This window comes from Dromiciops gliroides, chromosome 2 (genome assembly GCF_019393635.1).
Source record: "Dromiciops gliroides isolate mDroGli1 chromosome 2, mDroGli1.pri, whole genome shotgun sequence".
NCBI classification, from domain to species: domain Eukaryota; kingdom Metazoa; phylum Chordata; class Mammalia; order Microbiotheria; family Microbiotheriidae; genus Dromiciops; species Dromiciops gliroides.
The window spans coordinates 184,390,506-184,411,530 of NC_057862.1; the positions used below are offsets into that span (position 1 = coordinate 184,390,506).

General features: G+C 37.1%; 1 protein-coding gene across 3 annotated transcripts in view; it reads right to left on the reverse strand.

The window, feature by feature from the left end:
• The window catches only part of DPH6 (diphthamine biosynthesis 6), a 443,945-nt gene that overhangs the window by 104,698 nt on the left and 318,222 nt on the right, over positions 1 to 21,025 (reverse strand). For all 3 annotated transcript variants that reach the window (XM_043990141.1, XM_043990143.1, XM_043990144.1), the window contains exon 13: positions 15,251 to 15,493. In XM_043990141.1, the coding sequence (XP_043846076.1) occupies positions 15,251 to 15,493 (243 nt within the window). The remainder of the gene's footprint in view (positions 1 to 15,250; positions 15,494 to 21,025) is intronic.

The following is a 21,025-nucleotide window of genomic DNA, read 5'->3' on the forward strand; positions in this document are numbered from 1 at the left end:
CATCTACATTCCCTGACTGAAAAGAAAGAAAAATATTCCTAAACTTATTTTCAAAGCATTCAAGTAGATGATTTCTTAAATGGGAGAGAAAAAAAGCAGAATATCAATATATAATTTTTTCTCCCATTTCTTGTACACTAATTTTAGAAGAAATAATAAGTACCCTTTTTTCAAGCATCATAAAGAAGAATCTATTTATTCTTCCATCTCTAATATATCTTCTAAATTTGTCATTGACTTTAGGTTTCCTCAGAAGTTAATCTATGTTGTTGTCGCTTAGTTGTTTTAGTCATGTCCAAATCTTTGTGACCCCATTTGGGGTTTTCTTGGCAAAGACATTGGAGCTGTTTTCCATTTCCTTCTCCAGTTAATTTTAAATATGAAGAAACTGAGGCAGACAGGGTTAAGCAACTTGCCCAGAGTCACACAGCTAGTAAGTGTCTGAGGTGGAATTTTAACATGGGTCTTTCTCACTCCAGGCTCTATACTCTATACACTGAGCCATCTAGTTGTCTCTATCTGTTGATCTGATATCAAACACTGAGAGGTAGTGTGGCATAATAAGGTGTTGTATGTGGAGTCTGGAAGATGTGGGTTCAAAATCTCTCCCTTTAATTAGCTGTGTGATCCTGGGAAAATCATATAATTGCTCCGAGTCTCTGTTTCTTTATCTTTAGGATGAAGAGTATAGCAACTGTAGTATCAATCTCATGGGGTTGCTGTCAAGCTTTAATGAAATAATGAATGTAAAGTGCTCTGTAATCTTTAAAGAACAAAACAAAGTATCATTTATTTTTACTCCTTTCAAGGTTTCTGAAAATTTGAATTCAAATTTCATATTGGATTCATTGGATTTTATTTGTTGCTCCTCATCATTTATTTTTTGTGGGGCAATGAGGGTTAAGTGACTTGCCCAAGGTCACACAGCTAGTGTCAAGTGTCTGAGGCCAGATTTGAACTCAGGTCCTCCTGAATCCAGGGCTGATGCTTTATCCACTGTGCCACCTAACTGCCCCTCTCCTCATCATTTTTCACAAAGACTCTTTAGACTAGGGCATTTTCTTCACATAGGAAAGCAACTAGAGCATTGAATTTAGAGACAGAAGTCCTGGGTTCAAATCCTGACTCTGTTGCTTATTCTCTATATGATCTTGAGCAAAGCATATTTCAGGGCATCAGATTCCTCATATATAAAATGAAACAGTAGAACTAGGCAATGTCAAACCTACCCTGCAGCTTTGAAATCCTAGGATCATATGATCTTTTAAATCTGAAATACCCAAAGAAATAATTCAAATGGAATTTTATATAATGGAGTTTCCAAGTTTGATTGATGTTTAATTTTGATTTAGTTTGTTTTTGAATGATTTGATTGAGCAAACTTTATTTAATCAATTGACAGTTCACATGTGTATCTCCCCCCTCCCCCAATATTTTTAGGAAGATTTAATTTATTTTAGTCAACTTTGGTATAGACATATCAAAATACCAAAGTTCAGGCATCACTTTTAAGATACATGTTACTGGGTAATTCTACTTTAGTCTTAAAACCACCTCACTCAGAGGCAGTGTGGTGAATTGGAGTTAGGAAAGAACTTGATTCAAATTCTGCTTCAGAGATGTACATCCATAGGTAAGTCAAAATTTCTCTGGGCCTTATTTTCTTCATCTGTAAAATGGGAGTAACAACAGTTGTACTAACTGCCATCTGGGATCGTAGGGAGGATAAAAGGAGGTAACATAAAAATGGATTGCATGCCTTAAAGATACATATATACACATATATATGTCAACTATTAAGAATAAATATTAGCATACGGTTACACATTTAATCTTGTTTTGTTTATTAATTCATCATTATTTTCAACATCATCCTCATTAACAGCTTTTTCTACTTGTGTTAGGCCTTTGAAGGAATACAATATGGCTTTTGTTCTCAGAAAATGTACTTTCTTTCTCCAATTAAATTGTAAGCTCTCTGTGGGAAAATGCCATATGCTCTATGACATCTGGCAAAGGATTAGGAAAAGAGCAGGCATTTAATGAACTCTTAGTGATTTAATGAGTGAGACAAAAGGCTGAAATAAGTTTCATAACAAGGATATTTGATATCATAATAGCTGGCATTTATGTAGTGCTTTAAAAATATATAAAGCCTTTAAATAGGTTATTTCATTTGATCCCCATAACAATTCTGGGAAGTAGGCAATACAAGTTTTATTATCCTCATTTACAGATGAGGAAATTGAGGTTGAGAGAGTTTAAATAAATTTCTGACCTTCATAGAGCTAGTCAGTTCAACGGGCAGGATTTGAACCTGTGTCTCAATAGATTTTATGTGCAGGTCTCTCTTCACTACACCACACTCTTTATATTTTAATTAATCTACCTTTTGATCTCTATTAAAATGTGCTGACAGCTAATTTTGGTAGCAAACCACATAGATAATTTGTTCTGAATTCCTGCTTGTGCTTTATATGATATTAGCATAAATGGTGATGGAGATTTTTAAGAGAACAAATTGTTAATTAGATTTTAATAGATTTTATTGAAATTTGACATATGTTGAGATAATTCAGAGATATGCACTTGAATTGACTGAGATCTCCAGTTCTTAGAAGCATTAACATAATGTTGATCACATGGATTTCCAAATGTGATCAATCTTGATCAGAATCACTTGATGTGGACCCTGCTGTTCAAATAACGTCATTAGGTGAGGTGAAGGGTGGGGGTGAATTGAGATGTGGTTAGCAGGGCTATTACCAGTAAAATAAACCTCCTGTCTTTCGGCTGATTCTTTCTGTGAAGCAAATCTATATAAGAGAAAGTCTAATCCTCTTCTCTCAATTCAGCTGAACATTTATTATGCACCTTCTCTGTGCAAGGCCCTATATTTTCTGCTGACCAAATATAGATAAAAACATTGGCAAAAATAAAAATTATATTTTAGTGGAGGTGGTGGTGGCAGATATACAACATCTTCATGGATAAGGTTAAGAGTGCTGGAGCAAAGGAGAAAGAGAAAAAAACCTGAAAGAGTGCTTTCATTCAAAACTTAATATCTGTGGTAGCTTGTTATTGCCTCTCTATGAGTTTTTGTTTCCTTATCCGTAAAATAAGAGTTGGACCTAAGGTTTCTTTCAGCTTTGACATTCTATGATTCATGGATAAAATGGAAAAAAAAAAACCCCTCACTGAAATAATCACTTTAATTAAGTAACACACAACTGAAGCTTTAATTTACTCATACATAGGATCAGAATGGATACATACTTACTGAATTGCCTGTTAAATGTAGACATCAAATTAATAACATTCAGGAGCCAGAGTAACTTTAATATCATTATAAATAAATATTTGGAATATTTCCATCTATCAATAATGCCATCTGTCCTATCCAATACAAATGGACTACAACCCATATGGCTGATTTTTCCCCCTATTGATTACTCTGATGAATGAGCTAGCAGAACCACTCATAAAATCATCATATTATATGACACTGTCACTGAAAAGAAATGAAGAAAAGAAAAACACAAGATGATACTTAATTTGAAAGCTGTCAATTCAAATCAGTGAGAGTTTTAATAGCTTAAGTTATAGTTTTCAAAGTTCCAAGTTCTGAATTTTTTTTAATACCTTCAAGCAGCAAGGCCCTGAGGTTGTGTCAGGGAAGCATATAAGGAAGAATATAAGAAACTAGTATTATATGTTGTTAGTAATTCGTACAACAAATAAGTTTCTCTACATCTTTTGTTTTCCTTTTAGATAGACATAATTAATTTACAAATTTCATTTAGCTTAATTATCAATCACAGCATGGTGGCTTGAAGATTGGCTTTGGGAGTCTGGAAGAATTGAGTTCAGGTTTTATATCTGATACATATACTAGTGGTATGACCATAAGCAAGTTACTTAACCTTTGTGCTCCAGGTCTAGGCCTCTCTACGACTATAAATTACATAGGAATTGCTGAGCTGCTTCAGTGGAAGGAGTTTCCACACCAGAAATTTCCAACATTCATGAAATCACAGATTAGGACCTCTACATGTCTTATGTACTGATTAGTTCGACAAATGCATTTCTCCAAATGTTTTTATTTTAGAAACAGATTATTAGTTTGAAATGCCATTTAGCTTTATAGAATAACAGTGTCTTGGTGGAGACTTGGAATCAGGAAAACCTGGATGCAAATCCCACCCCTGACTCTTATTAGCCAAGTAACCATGGGCAAGGCAAGTCACTTAACCCGTTGGAGCCTCAGGCCACTCTCAAAATATATGTACTAAATTACAGAGAGGTTGTGGTTGGCCTCAGAGGAGGCAATTTCCATACTGATGAAATCATCCATGCTTCCGCACAGACAAAATCACAGATCCTTGACTTAGCTTTATAGGAGGTTCCAAAAAGGCTGTTCCAGATAAAAATACAGCAAGGTAGCATGACATAGTGGATAAAACATTGGGAGGAGACCTAGTTGGGTTTGAATCCTGCTTCAGACATCAGCTGCATGACCATCAGTGAGTCATTCAATCCTTCAGAAGTTTGTTTGTCAAAGGGTGAGAAATGATATCTGTATTATCTACTCCATGGGGAGATGAAGGGAGTGTTTTAAAAACTTTAAAGGGCTATTAAAATGTGATTTACTATAAGCAGGTTCTGACAAATTTAAAGAAGTGGGCTGCTTGGTTTCTCTTTGCTTAGAATAAAAAGCAGATAGTTTTCAATTCAATCCACAATCAATCAATATTTATTCAGCACTTACTATGGGCCACACAGGCAATGTACTAATGTCCTAGGTATATAAATACAGATTAAAAAAAAGAAGAAAGTCCCTGACCTCAAGGAGCTTAAAATCTAATGGAGGAGGATAATACACAAAAGAAAGATGCAAAGGAGGGAAAGAGGGAAGGTTTTAAAATAATTTTCTTTTTATCTGTTGGAATTACAGTCTCGAACAATAGTAAAAGAATGTTGTAGGGAGATTCCACACTGAAATATTATTCACAGTAACTAAGTCAATAGTAGCAGTGGTTTGGTATTATAATTTGTCCTATATCTATGTGTGATTATAAGCTTTATGAGTTTTAGGGACTTGGGCTTCCTTAATTTTGTAGTTCTGCTGGTACCTCCCGTGGGGCCTTGTACTTAGTAGGAACTTAGTTCTCATTGGATTAATGCATATTGGATAAATCCACTAAGTATGAAACAACTATAATAGCCATGAAAAATAATAGATAATTTGCAGGAAAAGAAATACTATTAACTGGAAGGCTAAGTGTTTCTAATTTGATTTGGTATTTCTGTATTAGTTCAAGTTGTCAGGTGGGCATTAGTGATTTGGTTCATAGACCTGGAAATTACTTTTATCTTTCAAGGTCTGTAATGCTGATTAGGACTCATTTTGCCCAATTGAATTTCTGAATGGAATGCTTCTTTGAGAAAATATTTTCTCTACTGGGGCTTTGTCCTGTGGAGTATATAACTGCAGAAAAGTGAAGAGACTATATAACAGGTATTATGTGTCTCTTGTCACATGGTTGTGTATGAAAAGAATTTGGTTTATTTAAAAATATTAAGATGCCACTTTTGAAACTTCTTGTAGGTGATTGTTTTTACTCAGGAAGACTTGGTTTTAAATCCTTTCTCAGAAATTCTCTGGCTCTCTGACCCTCGGAAAATCACTTAACCTTTCTGTGCCTCAGTTTCCTTATCTGTAAAATGAGGTAAGAAAGAGCATTTACCTTTCAGGGTTGTTGTGAGGATCAAAAGAGTTAACATATAGGGGCAGCTAGGTGGCACAGTGGATAGAGCATTGGACCTGGATTCAGGAGGACCTGAGTTCAAATCCGGCCTCAGACACTTAACACTTACTAGCTGTGTGACCCTGGGTAAGTCGCTTAACCCCAATTGCCTCACTAAAAAAAAAGAAAAAAAAGAAAAAAAAAGAGTTAACATATGTAAAGAAAGGGAAGAAACAAGCATTTATTAAGCACCTACTATGTGGCAGTTACTGTGCTAAGCTCTTTACAAATATTATTTCATTTGGGCCTTACAACAACCCTGAGATGTAGGTGCTATTATTTTCCCTGTTTTACATTTAAGGAAACTGAGGCAGAGAGAAGGTGAGTGACTTGCCCAGGGTCACATAGCTCAAGTGTCTGAGGTTTGGGGCACCTAGGTGGTGCAGTGGATAAAGCACTGGCCCTGGATTCAAGAGCACCTGAGTTCAAATTCGGCATCAGACACTTGACACTTACTAGCTGTGTGGCCCTGGGCAAGTCACTTAAACCTCACTGACCTCCAAAAAAACCAAAACCAAAACCAAAACCAAAACCAAAATAAAGTGTCTGAGGTTGGATTTGAATTCAAGTCTTCCTAACTCCAGGTCTTCTTAACTGCTTTAGTGGTGACCAGGAAGGGGTATTTTGGTTAGGAAAATTAAGGAGATGGTGAGTGAAACTATAGGGAAGTAGACTGATATACCTTTTCAGGGATCAATTACAGGGCTAATCTCATGATGATTCTAGAACTGATTCAAGGATGGTATAGCAGCTAGGGAGGCGACTGCTAGGGAATGAAGGGGGTAAGGATCTAGGTCTAGACGTAGTGGGCAACTGAGACAAGTACCCATCAGGATGGTGTGGTCCCTGAGTGGGCAGGCTTGGGGTGGAAGGATTAAGTCCTCCCCTTGGCTTCTGGCCAGTACTAGGCTTGGAGTCAGAAGACTTGGGTTTGTGGCTCAGCTTCTCTATCTGTTTGGTCATGAACAAATTATGTCACCTCTGGGAGCTTATGAATGTGAGCTTTAGAATGTGAACTTCTTGAGGGTCAGGTCAAGATTTTTGCCTTTCTTTGTATCCTTAGCATTCAGCACAGTTCCTGGCACTTAATAAAAGCTTAATAAATGCTTCTGGACTGACTGACTTATCTGCAAACTTGGGATACTACTACTTGTACAACTTATAGGACTGTCGCAAGGAAAGCACTTTAAGGCATCATAAACATGTGAACTACTATTATAGAGAAAATGGAATATCAAGAAGTTATACATATATCACCCCACAGGCAAAAAATAATTCATCTTCCACATCAGGTCATTAGGATCAGATTTTCTGTAAACATTAGAGTCATACATGGTTCACTGAAGCTTAAACTCAAAATTTCTTTTTCTTATAAATGGAAGCAGAGTGGTTTTACAGCAATGCTACCAATATTGGAAGTCATGGGGGCAAGGCTATCTCTCAGGGATGCAATTTGAATCTAGTGCCATTTTCTAATTTAAGAGAGAAATTCTCAGTTGAATGGGTTTAGGAAAAGAAGCAAATGGAGAGGCTAGGACCGACTGCTAGAGGGAGGGCTTTGCAAGTTCCTTGCTGCCTCTAAGTCAAGCGATAGAAGGATCTGTTTACGCTGAGCCGGATGTATCTAAAATAAGGTTCCCCCAAACAACAGTGTCTGGAAGTATGTGTCTGGTGCTTTGGCTCAATAAAAGAAAGCATTCAATGAAAATTATGGAAACATATGCTATTGAACTAACATAATTATTGCTGATGCTCTTCGCTTTTCTACCATGATTCTTGCTCTTGGTGCTATTTCCTTTTGCACAACATGCTGTCATGTGGTGAATCCAATCACTGAAGTTCAGCTATAGTCTTCCCTCGAAGACTGCCAGGGAAGAAGAGCACTGTCAATGCAATATGTTCAATCTTGGCGAGGTGGGAGGATCTTGTGTTTTAGTCTAGTTGGTCTTGTCAACAACTGAATGCCTGTCAGGGAGATTGTATGTACAGCTTCCACTCTAAGAAGAAGAGTCAGGCTAAGAAATGGAAATGAAAGAGCAAAATGAAAACCTGAGGCTCTTAGTAAAGTCTATGGAATACTTCAATACTTGGAAGGATTGCTGATTTCAGCAGTAAGAGAACTGATGCTCTTAACAAATTAACCATGTCTTATTAGATAATTTAAAGAGCAACTGGTACCTGGTGGCCAACCTTCTAGTGATTGCCCTCTTTAAACTTAGTTCAAAGGATCACAGATCTCAGAGACAATGGAGTCCAACCTCTTCATTTTAGATATAAGGAAACTGAGGGCCACCATTTAGACACTTGCTGTTCATTAGCTTGTTCTGGTTTTCCTTCTACCTGTCTTGATGGTTCCTTCTCTTTCAGTTTTGTTGACTCTTCTCCTCTGTTGATTGTTTTATTGATCATTCTCCTCTGATCCCCCAACAGTCTGTATGTCCTCAAGGCCTTGTTATCAGCTATCTCATCATATCTCTTTACATCCTCTCTGTTATCTGCTCCCAAGACTTCAACTACTTTTACCTGATGCAATTGACTCCTAAATCTATATTTCCACACTCAACCTCTCTGCAAGTCCCTCATCATCAGCTACCTTCTTGACTTCTCCACCCAGGCTATGGGTCACCTCGAATTCAATATATTCAAAACTGAATTCATAGTCTTCTCCCTAAATTTACCCTCATTACAACTTTCCATTTCTGTTTATGACACCACCATTCTTGGCCAGCTAAGCTAGAAAAGTACCTTTTTTCACCTGTACCCCTGATTTTTCAATCAGTTGCCATATCTTGTTGATTTTTACCTTGACAATGTTTCTTGTCTTCTTTCACACTATGATGAACTAGTACAGACTATTTTTTTTGGGGGGGGAAGGGTAATGAGGGTTTAGTGACTTGCCCAGGGTCACACAGCTAGCAAGTTTCAAGTGTCTGAGGTCGGATTTGAATGCAGGTTCTCCTGAATCCAGGGCTGGTGCTTTATCTACTATGCCACCTAGCTGCCCCCAACTAGTACAGACTTTCATTACTTCTTGTTTGGCCTACTGTAGTATCCTGTAAACTGCCTATAATTTCTCCTGCCTATAATCTCTCTTTGATCCCTTGTTTATAAAACTGTGAAGATAATCTTCCTAAAGTACAATTATGACATATTATTTTCCTGCTCAAAAACATTCACTGCCTCTACTGCCACCTGAATAAATTAAAGTGTCCCAACCTTACACTGAGAGCCTTATGTGACTCCAAACTACCTTTCTAGCCATATTTTACACTGTTCCTCTTTGTACCCTTCAAGTTCCAGCAAAACTGGACTAGTTGCTCTACAATTTTATATAGTACAATTCTACCCACTGGAAGGATGGTTATATCCTTAACAGAAATTTTGAAAATGGAGGAAAAGGAGTAGGTTTGAGAGGAAAGATAATGAATTATTTTTGTGCATGTTAAATTTGAGATGCCAATGGCATATCCAGTTGGCAATGTCCAATAGACAAATGGTAATGTGGGAATGGAACTAAGAATAGGAGCTACAGTTGGATCTGGGAGTTGGTTGCATAGAGAGGATAACTGAACCCATGGGAATGAAGAGTTCACCAAAAAAGAGAATGTAGAGGGAGAAGAGAAAGGGCAGAACTTTGTAATGGTTTATTCCCAGTTAAAGGATAGGTCATGGATGATCCAACAAAGGAAACCAAGAAGAAATGGCAAGACAAGTAGAAGGAAAAAAAGAAAAAGAATATGGAGGCCAAAGTTCAACCTAAACCTTAACAACAAATTTCCAAGGAGGCAGGGAAGAAAGAACATTGGCTCTGGACTAAGACTCCCTGGGCTTGAATCCTTCCTCTGATGGTTACAATCTGTGTAGCCTTTGGGAAGTAAATTAACCTACCCAGCCCTCAGTTTCCTCATCTGAAAAATAAGGGGTTGAATGAGATCTTTTCCAGCTCTCTATCTATGATCCATTTATATCCTTCATGACAAGTTGTCATTCATCAAAATCTGAATGACCTCAAATGAGGGAGAAGCCATTTTTCCAAAAGGCAACCCATTCCATTATGGATAGTTCTAAATGTTTGGAAGTTTTTCCTTAAGTTTTTTTTACATTTCCTTCTTTCCAACTTCTACTAATTTTTTCCATTTCTACTTCTGGGACAAAGCAAAATGAATTTAATTATCATTCCAAGGTACCCCTTGTCAAGACATTAGGAGGCACTCTCTTTTCTGGAGTTAAGGCCTAGCAAACAGGCTGTGCCCTGAGCTTGGCATAACAACAATCCTTTGAGGTCACCCTCTGGCAAAATCCCACATAATTATCATATTGCTTTGACTAGCACCAGGCCTCTTCTGAGCCTGGACAAGCACCAGACAAGCTCAGAAGTTCTGGTCATGAAGCCCTGCTATGAATTCAACTTGTCACATTATTGTTGTTACTCCTCATTGTCAGGGCTACATCTCACTGAGAAACCTTTGGTATAATATTGAGATCTCCCCACACCTCCTCAGATCCCCCTAGTAGGGGCAGGTCCCCAGCATATGTGTCTGGTTTGCCTCCTTACTTTCAAGCCATTTCCCTCTCTTTGAAATTAAACTTCTGGTGTATCTGCCTACAGAATGCTAATAAGCTTCAAGACCCCTTGGATCACAAGGGCTTAAAGTGTTGCATCTTCAGGTCTGTGTCCTATGGACTTCAGGAGCCCTTGTTGCAGTACTTGTTTGCATGGTGTGGTCCTAGTCTGGGTGTGTCTGGCTCTCAAATCAGGCTTGTTGTTATCACTTAGTGAAGTGTGATCCCTGTTATGCTAAATCATCCTTGTATAGGCCCTCCATTCTTGTTGCCTCCTGGTTCAGAAAGTTGTAGACTATGCATTCCTGTAGTATTTTTGGCCCATTTTGATAAGCTTCCATCTTGTTTTACATTTAACCAGGCTGGTTTTCTGGCTGGGTCTATTTCTTATTGTATATGGGTTTCTAGTTGACTTTCTGCACAGTCCTGAGCTGGATGAGAACACTTATTGTAGTTTTTCTTTTTTTGGATTTATTTTTAAAATGAATTTTGATAGATGTTTTTTAACATTTTCTACATTTCTACATTTACCCATGTCCCTTCTTTCCTCCCAGAGCCCTATGCCCCTAACAAATAATTTTTAAAACAAGAAAAAAGGAAGAAAAAAAAAGCATCAAAACTGATTAATACATTAAAAAATTCTGTTTTATGCAACATTTCACATATGTGGACTTCTCCATCCCTCCCTTCCTCCAACCCCCACCAAGTCTTTCCCCTCTCCTCTTACCACTGCAAAGGGGTGGTAGGAGATATATTCTCATGTATCTTCTTTAGACCTAATCTGTTCTTTGTAAAATTGAAACATTCAATTTTTATTAATTTGTGGTTGTTCTTTCCATTTCCAAGGCAGTCATTGTGCATATTGTTTTCTTGGCTCTACTTATTTCATTTTGCATCAGTTCATATGGCTTTCCGTGCCTCTCTGTATTTATCCCATCTGTCATTTCTTATAGTACAATACTATTCTATTCCAATGACCACAATTTGTCGGGCCATTCCTCCATCAATGGGTATCTATATTATTTTCAGTCCTTGGCTACCACAAAAAGTGCTGTTATAAATATTTTGGTACATATGGAGCCTTTCTTTTTGTCAATGACCTACTTGGTATATGTGCCTAGCAGTGGAATCTCTGGGTCATGGATATGATCATTTTATTTGAATAATTTTAAAGTGCTTACCAGAATTATTACATTAATTTATAGTTCTAGTAACAGTGTACTACTGGCCTTTCTTACCACAGCCCTCCCAACATTAGCTATTCTCTTCCTTTGTCAACTCTGTCAATTTGTTGAGAGTGAAGTGAAACATCAGAGTTGTTTTAACTTGAATTTCATTTCTGTTATTATTTGTGATTTGGAGTATTCTTTCATATGGTTGTTTGTGGTTTGCAATTGGTATTTTGAAAACTGTCTGTTCCTAACCTTTGACTATTTATTTGACTACTTATCAATTGGAGAATGAAAATTAGAGAGAAAAACTGAGGAAGTTGGGAATAAAAAACAACAACCATCGAATTAAGCAAAACTGCATTTTTTCCCCTAAAGCCTAACAAAATGAATAAACCATTAGATTAATATGATCAAGAAATAATAAGGAAATCAAATTACTAGGATATAACAAGATGAAGATAAAACAGAGAGGAAATAAAAATACCAGAAAGCATTAGATATTAATAAATATAAGAATTCAAAGGAAATAGAAGAGTATTTGAAAAAATGAAACACTCAAGTTAGTAAAATAAGAACAACCTGTTCTCAGACAAAGAAATTGAGCAAATCATGAACTGCCAAAAGATATAAAACAAAACCAAGTCACATGTATTTACAACTGAATCATATCAAACATTTAAAAAACAAAGAATTCTTATGCTACAGAAAATATTCTTAAAAAGAAAAGGAAAGCATTCTACAATATTTCTTTTATGTTGCTGATACGCAAACCAGGGAGAGACAAAAGAGAGAGGACCAATCTCAGTAATGATTATGGATACAAATACTTTTTTTTGGACACAAATGCTTTCAATAGAATCTTCAAAGTAATAACAGTACTATATCTACAAAATAATTCATAATTCACTTTTACTAAGTTAGATTCATTTCAGGGATCCAAATATTGTTCAACATTAGGAAAATTAAAATAATAAAAATCATGTTTATTTTAATATTTCTATTATAATATTTCAATTATTGTAATTTTGACCAAATGTAGCACTAATTTATGTCAAAACTATAAAAAGCAGAAGCAATGAAAGGAACTTCTTTAATATGACCAAGAGAAAATAGTTAAAACCATGAGTTTGCATTTCTTGCCGTGGAAAAACACGTTTTTAATACAAATGAGATAAAGCAAAGACGGTCCCTGTCCCCACTCTCATTGGACATAATTATATAGAAATGATAGTTATAGCAAAAAGACAAATGTAATAGACTTAAAAGTTGGCAAAATAAAGAAAATTTATCTTTACCTGAAGATAATATACTAATTTTTGGACAGACTTCAGGAGATAGTGGAATATAGAAGGGCCTGGCATGCTGTAGTCCCTAGGGTTATTATGACTGGGGCACAATTGAACAAATGAACAACAAGAATAACAACATGCTATCATCTAAAAAAGCTCCACAAGATCAGGAAAGTATTTGAGGTGATTAATATTTAACACTGAAGGGGAAAATTGGAGAAAGCATACAGTTCACTTAATAGAGAAAATTGATAAAGTAGAAGAACAAGGGAATGAGGAATTTATTTTATTTTATTTTATTTTTGGGGGGGGGTGAGGCGATTGGGGTTAAGTGACTTGCTCAGGGTCACACAGCTAGTAAGTATTAAGTGTCTGAGGCTGGATTTGAACATAGGTCCACCTGACTCCAGGGCTGGTGCTTTATCCACTGAGCCACCTAGCTGCTCCATGAATGAGGAAATTTAGGGGTAGAATATTGTTGAAATGGATTACCTAGGATTGAGGCTGTGTATCCATGCAAGTGAGACCAGAAAGAGACTAAAAGCATGAGATGCTCTGAATAGGTTCAGGAGGAATGAGAGTGTAGTGTAGGGGTAAACACAGGTGGTTGTGGTCAGAAAGGAAAATTTTAAAATTGATGGTTATGGAAATGGAATTGTTTCAAGTAATGCAGTTCAAAGTATGTATAAATAAACTTTTGGGAGGACAATGTATTTATAAGTGGTTTATATATAAAACCTAATTTCTGCTTTTAGGGAATGTTTAGTCCAAACAAGATTATGAATCAGGAAATAACAATTTGAGAAGAGATAGGCACTTTTTTTTAAAGTGAGGCAATTGGGGTTAAGGGACTTGCCCAGGGTCACACAGCTAGTAAGTGTTAAGTGTCTGAGACCGGATTTGAACTCAGGTACTCCTGACTCCAGGGCCGGTGCTCTATCCATTGCGCCACCTAGCTGCTCCTAGATAGGCACTTCTTAAAGACAAAGCTGACTACATCAGTCCTTATTCAAGAAGATTCAGTGGGTACCTTTTAACTCTAAGATAAAATATAAATTTCTCTCTCTCTCTCTCTCTCTCTTTTTCACCAAAGTTTGAGTGACCCAAGTCACATATCCCCAGACTTCATTTTAATATAATACACCTTTAATCATGCCAACCAATTCGATTTGATTGCTATGTGATGAACCTCCTACAGTTAGAAAGGTATATAAAGGGGTCTTTGGTCTGAGAGAGATGGCCATTGACCATCCTTTTATTAACAACCTGCTGGCCTATTAACAAAATGATTGCATTATCCAGAAACTATATCTCTCATATTTTTAGTCATCACAATACCAAGTTCAAGTGAAACCCAGTCCAAAAAAAAAAATTCCTAGTTCTGCTAGCTGAATGGATCTCTTTTCCACCATACTTTCCTAGATGATTGTGTCTATATCTATACTTTGTCCTCAGTAAATTCCACCTTGTATCATAGTTACTTGAGGGCAGGGACTATGATGTTTTTCATCTTTGTAGTCCCATCACCTAAAACAGTAGGTTCTAAATAGTAGATATTTAACAAATATTTGTTGGATTTAATTGAATTGTTGGTAGGATATTATGGACTTTGCACTCCACTGACACAACCTTTGAAAACAAGACTACCATGACAGTATATCTTGTCAGAGTAGAATTTTCAAGAAGGTTGAGGAAATCTAGGTAAAAAACAAACAAACATTTTACCTCTAAACTCTAAATTCTATATGTCATCTTTAGGAAAGAGCAGATTCCTATATCTTACTCCATAGGTGAAAGCCCCATTAATTTGCCTGCATAATATAAGTTATGGAATAACTTGATTTCAGTATAATTGAGAAAATAACACTAATACCTATGGTTAAGCTCAGGGGCTAAAACATGGGATTGAGATCTAGATTTTAAAGCTGATGAATGGAATTTAAATAGATTATGTGAGAATAGACAGATGATGCTTTTTTTTTTCTGTGAAAAACCTCCAAAAAGATGAAGTAAAATGAACTCATTCCTCTAAAAAGTATTAAAAAGATAACCCCCCCATCACCCTTTGCCCCCCGGAAAGCATACAGTGTGACACATGGGCAGGAGTGTTTTTAAACAGAGTTATTATTTAAAAGAAATTCCAAGAGGCATTAGCTGCTTTTAAAGAATTCTTAACTTATTGCTTTGGGGAATTAACATAAAGTTAGTGATGAATATAACTTTCTATTAAGCAATTTTCTTTCTCAATTGTGCACAGCCACTTACAAGGCAGAACATAACAGCTCAATCAAGCCTCATTATGCCAGATTTAGTTCAAGCCCTTCTGAAGTACACTGAGAAAGACTTAATATTGCCTGGAGAAAATCTTTTCATAAATTGCTCTTTTGCAAACTAGAAAGAAAATGAATATTATGGGTACCTTTTTATGTGTTCTCAGATTCTTCTGCCACGTGGCAAGAGCAGCTGGAATGTACTTGCTGCTGGTTACATAACAATGTGCCAGTAGGACATGGTGGAGTGTAGTTTCCTGGCTCATTGCTTTAAGAATTTTCAGGGTGTGCCTGAGGGATACTGAAGCTTCAGTCCAGACTCCGCCACCCACAAGCTTCATTGTGCAAGGTACCAAGGCAATCTGTCCAGCAATATAGAGGATTTCTCCAACCTAGAACAGAAAAGAAGAGGATAAAATATGTAGAAAAAAAAAGATTTCTCTTCTTATTCAGGTGATTCCATGATCTTCACTGAATTATGACTTTGTCCTAAGAAGAACGAGTCCATATCAGCTTGTTCCTGGCAAAAATAATAAAGGGGCAGCTAGGTGGTGTAGTGGATAAAGCACCGGCCTTGGATTCAGGAGGATCTGAGTTCAAATCCAGTCTCAGACACTTGACACTTAACTAGCTGTGTGACCCTGGGCAAGTCACTTAACCCTCACTGCCCTACAAAAACCCAAACCAAACCAAACCAAAAATAATAATTAAATGGAATAGTCAACCACTGCAATTGGTTTTTAATTCTTGTGTGTGTGTGGGCAACTGGGGTTAAGTGACTTGCCCAGGGTCACACAGCTAGTAAGTGTCAAGTATCCGAGGCCAGATGTGAACTCCAGTCCTCCTGACTCCAGGGCTGGTGCTTTATCCACTGCACCACCTAGCTGCCCCTGCAATTGGTTTTAATGGATGCATTTAACAGGGATAAATTAGTCATGAAGATTCAAATTGAAAGTACCTGCGAAGAAATGATATTTTTAAAAATAGTGTAACAACAGATATTTGTATTGGATGAAGTGCACTGATAAGGAGGGGTAATGGGTATCCTGGAAATGCTGGATTTGCATTCTGAGGACCTGGACCTGAATGCAAGTTCTGCTGTTCACTATCAGTGTGACCCTGGACAAGTCACTTTTCAGGCATCAATTTTAACCTCTATAAAATGAGTGTTGGTTCTTCCTTCCTTCCTTCCTTCCTTCCTTCCTTCCTTCCTTCCTTCCTTCCTTCCTTCCTTCCTTCCTTCCTTCCTTCCTTCCTTCCTTCCTTCCTTCCCTCCCTCCCTCCCTCCCTCCCTCCCTCCCTCCCTCCCTCCCTCTCTCTCTCTCTCTCTCTCTCTCTCTCTCTCTCTCTCTCTCTCTCTTTCTTTCTTTCTTTCTTTCTTTCTTTCTTTCTTTCTTTCTTTCGTGGGGTGATGAGGGTTAAGTAACTTGCCCAGGATCACACAGCTAGTGTCAAGTATCTAAGGCCAAATTTGAACTCAGGTCCTCCTGAATCCAGGGCCAGTGCTTTATCCACTGCGCCACCTAACTGCCCCAGGAGTACATAATTTCTAATGTTTTAGCTCTAAATTCTATGAAAGAAGCATGATACAGTAGAAAGATGATTGGCTTTGGAACCAAAGGACTTCAGTTCAAATCCTGAATCTAATGTTTGCTACCCATGTGACCTCTTGGGGGATCAGACTATTCATGTGTCCAAGGAGGATGTTGGATTAGACAGCCCCTGAGGTCTCTTCCAGTTCCAGATCCATGATCCTATGAACCTTACTATGCCATTATACATTTGGCACAAGGAGGTGCTGCTTTGAATTTCATTTAAGGAGTTTGGGTGACAGGAATAACCAAAAACCCCTTTATTTGTTGGTAAGGTGGTCTCATGAGGGCAAATCCTAAAGAAGGCTACAATGTATTTTTTTCCCCATTAAATTTAAAATAGCTCTTGTTCTTGAACAAGTTGAGACACAAGAAATAGGAATGCTTGACTTTCATTCTTGCTAGATTACATTTTTCACCTATACATTACAATAATAAGACATTTTGCAAGCTGTTTACATTTTTTTTTGTTGTTGCAATATCTTCTAGATCTTGCTTTTAAAAATAAACATGTGTAGGCAGCTAGGTGGCTCAGTGGATAGAGTACTGGTCCTGCAGTGAGGAGGACCTGAGTTCAAATCAGACCTCAAGTCCTTACTAGCTGTGTAAGCCTGAGCAAATCACTTAGCCTCAATTGTCTCCTCCCTCCCCAAATAAATAAAAATAAACACATGGTAGTTAAATAAGTGATGCATTCAACTCTTCTCTATTTTATTTCAAAAATTCTGTCTGATGGAGCACCAGAGAGCTAGTTCATGTAACCGGAAGACTAAAGATGTAACTTGTTCAACATATAGAATTGTCCAAAAAAAAAAAATAGTAAAGCATTTTTTTTCACTTTTATGGTCACTGTACCAATTCTTTAATCTTTAATAGAGGCTTTACAGAACTTTTATCAGACCCAAATGTTTGCAGAATTGAACTAGAGATTTCTCCAAATTAGAGCTCAGTGAAAAGAAATCTCCATTCTGGAAGACAAGGCAATCAAACCATGTGACAGTCCCATATGCAACTCCAAATCTGTCCTCATCACTGTCTGTAGAGCTCACAAAAGAGTCACACATGTAGCTATTGGAAGAATATCTTACACAATTTGGCATACAAGTTCTAAGATTAGCAGCTGAAGAGGGGGAGGAAGAGGAGAGGAACATAAAAGATGAACTGACACCCATCCACTATCTTTTAAAATTATTTGGAATGTTAAAAATATTGTTTTGATTAATCTATATATACCCTCAAGTTTGAAAGAGAAATGCAAAGCATGTTGTGGTTGAAAGAACAAATGGTTTTTTAAAACTACTATGAAATATATGTCACTGAACAAGGGAGTCCAGCCAGCTCCCAAGTGGCATGTTGACATGATGAGAAGCAAATCCAGGATGCTGTGAATCAAAGAGGAATGGGTCTATTTTTAAAGAGGCCTGTGTTTCCCACCCCCTATGCCAAGTGCAACCTTCTGGAGAAGCCCAGCCTCTAAAATAGGTAAGTGTCTAAATGTTCCAGGAGCCATCTCCCCAACATTTATCTACCTCCTCCCCGAAAGGCCTTTGGCTCTACATGCATCACCCATGTTAATTATGAGACAAACAAGAGCTGTTCAACCAAGTCACTTCCCCTATTCTTGAACAGATTGTTTGAGACATAATATGAATACTAATTAATGATAAAATATCTGTCGGTGTTTTGAAATATGGACTAAGATAGCACTTTTTAAAAACCTCCCAGATAGTTCTTGTACAATAAGCCCATTGGTCATATGAAAGGTCAGGCTCCAGCTCTGAGATATGTGAGCAAAATTGGCAGAGCTTTTGGCTCCAATTCAGTGGGAAACTGTGGAGGGCTTTTTTTGGGTAACTTTCTTTTAACCTTTTTTCCCTCTGCTACATTGGAAAAGTTAAAAAAAAAATCTTTTCTCAGACTTGAATGGAGAGAAAGAAAAGAGAGGATCTTACAGAACTACTGTAGTGGATAAAGGAAGACAGACATTTACTTAATCAAGGCGTATGGATGGATTTACACTACACGGATCCTGAGCAGGTTTTATTTAGTCCGATTACAATGTTAAGAGGGGCAGCTAGGTGGCGCAGTGGATAGAGCACCAGAGCACCAGCCCTGGATTCAGGAGGACCTGAGTTCAAACCCGGCCTCAGACACTTAACACTTACTAGCTGTGTGACCCTGGGCAAGTCACTTAACCCCCAATTGCCTCACTAAAAAAAAAAAAAAAAGAGCATAAGTGTTCAGGCTTTTTAGTCCTTTATCAAAGAACTCTGTTTTCGAAAGTTGTTGTTCAGTCGTTTCAGTCATGTACAACTCTTCATGACCCCATCTGGGGTTTTCTTGGCAAAGATATTGGAGTGGTTTGCTATATCCTTCTCCAGCTCATTTTACAGGTGAGGCAAACAGAATTAAGTGCCTTGCCCAGAATCACAAGCTAGTAAGTATCTGACACAGTATTTGAACTCATGAAGATGAGTCTTCCTGACTCCAGGCCTCACATTTTCTCCAGTGCCCCACCTAGCTACCCATTTTCAAAAGACAAATACCTTAACATAAAATCCGTCCCATACAACTTTTCCTTTAATACGACTTTCCTCCACTGAAGTACACTAACCATATTGACCTTTATCCAGAAAGTGCTCAATGTTGCAAAAGTAGAAGGTATCCCAAAAGTCTTAATGTTGTTTTAAGTATTAAAGCACAAAACAGTACTAAGGCTTTTAAGACATCCTTTACCTATTTGTACCTCTCTCCAATCATTGCTCCTAAACTTTCAACTAGAATGAAAGTTCCTTGTGGGCAGGGACTATCTTATTTTTGCATTTGCTGTCACAGTGCCTGACAAGTAGTAAGCAATTAATAAAATGCTTGTTGACTGACTGATGAAGCCAAGCATGGACATACAGAGAAGTATATGAAAAGGACCCATTGCTGTTAAATGGAGATGGAATTATATATTTAGACTGTAAAGTAGTGGTAGTAGGATGTAGTGGATAGAGTGATTAGTTATGAGTCAGAAGACCTAGATTTAAATCCTGTCTTTAGCAATAATTTAGTAGTGTGACCTATGGACAGGTTTAATTTCTTCAATCCTCAGACAATTCCACAGAACTTATCTACCTAGTCAGAGAAACGTTATGATCTTTGATAGAGAGAGTTCCCATGACTGAAGTTAACTACAGTGAGGAAATAGCCTCTTGATTGGGTATTCAGTCCTATGAAGTTCAGTAATGAGAATGGGTGAAATAATCAGTCAATAAGTAGTGTGTCATAGCTCAAATCCCTGCCAAAATATGTCTCTCCCCTTCTTCTAAACAAAGGGTTTCAGGAATTCTACTCCAACAATCCACTAGTCCTCTTTTTCTTTCTTTCAGGCCCTATGCTTACCTGGAAAGCATGGTTGTACAAGTCACTGGGGCTCAGCATTTCTAATTATTTGCAATTATTTGAAGAGTTGAATTTGAAATTGCATATAATGAGAAATATATATTTGAATTTATACCTGAATATAGATATATTTGATCTTTCAGATTTTCATTTAAAATATAAAAATGAACATATATAATGAAAATTTTACTCAGGACGGTGGTGGGGAGCAGCCCAAGTTCCCTCTTTTCTCTTTTGTTCCACTATTCCCTATAACCATCAGTATGCTGATAATATATAACTCCCCAGAAAGATGAAAGGTCTGCCCTCTCTCAAATCTTCCCTGGATTGGGAAAAATGATTCAGTGTTGTTTGTTTTTTTTTAACATTAGAAGTAAATAGGGGAGTTGAGATGTTCACAAAGCTATAATTAGAGAGGTTGTTGCTAGTTTTAAAAATGTCAGCAAAGAAAGTACAGAAGAAAAAGTAAGTAAAAAAATTAAAGTAACATTTTCTGTGTATAACTAATTCTGTGGTTAATTCAGTTTTGAATGATTAATTGTTGAATGGATATATGTACTTTTTATTTTTACTTTATGCATTATTTCTTTTTTGCTTCATCTGACTCTAAGATAAATGAAGACAGGGACCAAGTCTACTATTTCCTTTGTGACTTCATCCTCAGAGTGACTAATATAATGACTAATACTCTTTACACAGTAGGTATTCAGCAAATGTTAGTGATGATGTATTAAGTCTTGGGTATCAACTAATGGATGTTAAGATGCCTGTATTTTCATTTTTAAAATGAAAATTTTATTGATGTGCTATATTTTTAAATCATCCTGCTCTCCCAGCTACATTACCCCACTCACACCTATCTGGTGAGCCTTCTCTTGAAACAAAGAAAAACAATTAAGATGCTGGGAACTATGTCTGACTGCATAAGCCACATTCTGTATCTAT